A 3,442-nucleotide genomic window follows, 5' to 3' on the forward strand; every position below is an offset into this window, starting at 1 on the left:
GCAGCTCTGTAAAAGTGGGCCACAGGCCCACGGGTTCACTAGTGCTAGAATAAAATCATGAGGGAGACGGGCTTTTAGAAACTGTTCAGGATAGATTTATTGTTAATGTCTAATAAAGAAATTGTTGATAGAGTATAGGCTGGGGAATATCTAGGTGCAAGTGATTATTGCTGAATTAGATTTGATGTTTTGCTTCATGTGGAGATAAGAAATAATTAAATTTTGGTTCCAAATTTCAAAAAAGCCAGTTTGAAGAGATGAGACAAGAATTATGTGCTGTGAATTGGAAAATTAAAGTAAAAGGAGATACTGACCAAATGTGGAAAAATCTTTAAAATAAATAATTAAATATTCAAAATAAGCATGTTCCTTAAGGCTTAAGGCAAAAAAAGGGTGGTTGTAAGTAAAAACAAACGGGTTGGCTCACAATGGATATAAATAATAAAATTAAAGAAAAGCATTATAAATATAAGAAGTTTAAATTCACTACAATGATAGGAGATTTGGGGGACTATAGAATATCAAGAGAGTTGATAAAGTGGAAAATTGAGAAAGCTATACAAAAAAAATGTTGGCTAAAAATGTAAAAATAAACAGAATGTCTTCAAATACATTAAGGGTAAGCAAAATATTAGGATGGGAGTAAGGTCTTTGATGGATGGTACAGGGAGGCTAATATCTGAGGATTATGGAATAGCTTGTCTATTAAATTCTACTTTTTAATTTTTACTAATGAAGATTTTAAACGATATTCCTATCCTGAAAAGTTGATAGATGAAAATAACATTGAACAAGATGATCACATTAATTTTGAGCTTATTTAAGAAAAAACTGGGAAGTCAAAATTATGATAAAACTCCTTAGCTAAATCATATTTATCCAAGGTTAAGGATTGGATATGTGAACTATATTTTTTCTATAATGGGCAGCCTTTAGAAGGTTGGAAGTTGGCTAATTATTCCTCTTTTCAAAGAAGGTGATAACTGTCCCAGTAACTATAGGCTTATTAGTCTTACATCGGTTGTTGAAAGTTTTTGAAAGTCTGATAAAAGATGCTTTACTAAGCTATTTAACAAAGTTAAAAATTTAGTTGGATAGTCAGCATAGTTTCATTAGGGAAAAATCTTGACTTACTAATCTTTGTCAGTCTTTGAAAAGGTTACTGCTTATGTTGACAAGGTGGCACATAAAAAACTTGTTAAGAAAGTTATCTCTGTAGGTGTAGAGGATAGGTTAGCTCACTGGATAGAAAACTAGCTTGGTGGAGAAAAGCAGAGTTCAGTCAAACTGAATTAATGGGTGCCTAACCATAGGAAGGATGCTGAATTATTAATAAGGGTTAAGAGGAGGGCTACTAGGATGATAGCTGTGATGTAAATAGTCATATGCGGATGGTTAAGATCTTTAAACTGTTCTCCATCTTGAAAAATGAAGGGTTAGAAGATATCTGATTTTGGTGTTTAAAATTGTTAAAGAAATTGACATTGTTGATGCATCATCTTTTTTTTTCTCATTTAATGGGAAGACGAGGAGACACAAGTATAAATTTTAGCAGAACAGGAGTCATCTTCAGCTAAAACATTATTTTTCTAATATAGTGGTTGGCCTTTGGAATGAGTTGCCTTCATATGGAGTTTATAGGAAGGCTTGAAAAATATGAATAGTAAGAACAGGTATTGAGTGTTTTATTTTCATTTTAATGTTCATTATAGTGGATGGGATGGTCTAGATTGATTAACAGGATTGCCATTGTCCTAAAATTATAAATACATATACATGTGTATGTATATATACATAAATTAATATAAATGTATAAAACCAATTTACACACTTGGAAACTATGTTGTAATGTATCAAAATTACTTTTAGATAGAAAGATTTTTTTCAATCAGTTTCATCAGTTTGATTAAAACAATTATTTCAGTAATACATACTATTACTAGTACTGGTAATAGTAGTAAAACATCCACATGATGAAGCTTCATTGCATCAATGAGTAAATCTAATTTTAAACAATAGCAATGTAAAACTTTAATTCAATAAAGTTAAGCAGCTTTTTTCACAACATTACTTGATATTAAATAGTGTAAAAATTGTTTTAGTTTAGAGCACCTTCATGCCTGGTGAAGAGAAATACACTTCTGAAAACTTCAACACCAAGACGTAGTCCCCATCTTTGTTCACAGGTATTTCATAACCAAATGTTGCATGATGGTATCTTTCTGTCTGATAAAGTATTTGGTCCGAGCGTGCAACTCTACCAATAATAAGCTGTTTTCCAAAATCTGAAGCCGTACCGATTTTACCATGAAGTGGATCCCTGCGGTAGTGTATGCCATGCGTATCAATGTGGGCTTCTCCTCCAGCGTTAATAGCATAAATTACATCTCCAACTCCAAAGGCTGCATCACAAAAAACTATGACTGCAATTACTATACCAGTTACCATCAACTGTAAGCATAAGCTTGCATATATAACCGCAAATTTCATCATGAAAGTTCTCTAACAAAAACAAGTCCAACCTTTTTTCCCTGCAAATTTAATTACAAATATTTCTCGTTTCATAAACCTACACGTTACGGATACAGAAGTATAATACTGCCATCTGACGTGGATAATGTGTCCAATAAATATACAAAATTAAACATATGAAAAAAATTATTAAAAAACAAATTTAAAGCCGAGCAATTATACTTTTTTTTAAATCCGGAAACATGTGTATATCACCTTTATAAGTATATTTACATCTTATCTAGGATTTCAATTCCAAATGTATGCACAGTTAGCTACAAGCAACAGAAGTCAAGAATACCTGTTGTTCTAACGTTATATCTTGTTGGGAACTCTCATAAATCATCTGATGAAAATAATTCAACGCCCAGACCACTTAAGGATAACGAAATATTTTTCTCTTTAACTCTTCTTACAGGCTTGTATACTTTGTAACTTGTAGGCCACGTTTACAACGGAAATACTACACTAACCGTACTACTCTAACGTTAGAATAAACTCAGTTATACAAATTCACGGCTGATCGATCAAACCACTGACAAAAACACTTCAACTGATTCACTTTAATGGCTAGAAACAATTATCTAAACAAATATACTATATTCGAAGCTATTCACTATCTTCCACTGAATTTACTAGAAACTTGATTTCAAATTTTTTAGAACTTTATGGGTAATTTAGGCCTATGGTATTAAAATTTCCGATTTTAACTTGCGGTTTCCTTTAGATAACAAACAAAATACAACATCACAAATATAGATATATAACACTCCTCCCTTCCTGGATTGTAAAATCCCTTTAATATGTAAACCAACAATAATAAGAAAATGAAATAGAATGTTACGCTAAACTGTCTGTGAACCAAGTGTTTTGGTGAGTTTCACTTACGAGGCCCATGGTTTACAAATTGAATGATATTGTTGCGTCATCG

The 3,442-nt window shown here is 31.9% G+C and overlaps 1 protein-coding gene across 1 annotated transcript in view; it reads right to left on the reverse strand.

Moving 5' to 3' along the window:
- LOC106459776 (malectin-like) overlaps positions 1-2,583 on the reverse strand; it is a 12,243-nt gene extending 9,660 nt beyond the window's left edge. Inside the window, exon 1 of the mRNA XM_013919434.2 lies at positions 2,113-2,583. Within this exon, the coding sequence (XP_013774888.2) occupies positions 2,113-2,493 (381 nt within the window). The 5' untranslated portion in view covers positions 2,494-2,583. The remainder of the gene's footprint in view (positions 1-2,112) is intronic.
- Positions 2,584-3,442: the final 859 nt, after the last annotated feature.

The sequence above is a fragment of the Limulus polyphemus genome, unplaced genomic scaffold, assembly GCF_000517525.1.
Source record: "Limulus polyphemus unplaced genomic scaffold, Limulus_polyphemus-2.1.2 Scaffold660, whole genome shotgun sequence".
NCBI lineage: Eukaryota > Metazoa > Arthropoda > Merostomata > Xiphosura > Limulidae > Limulus > Limulus polyphemus.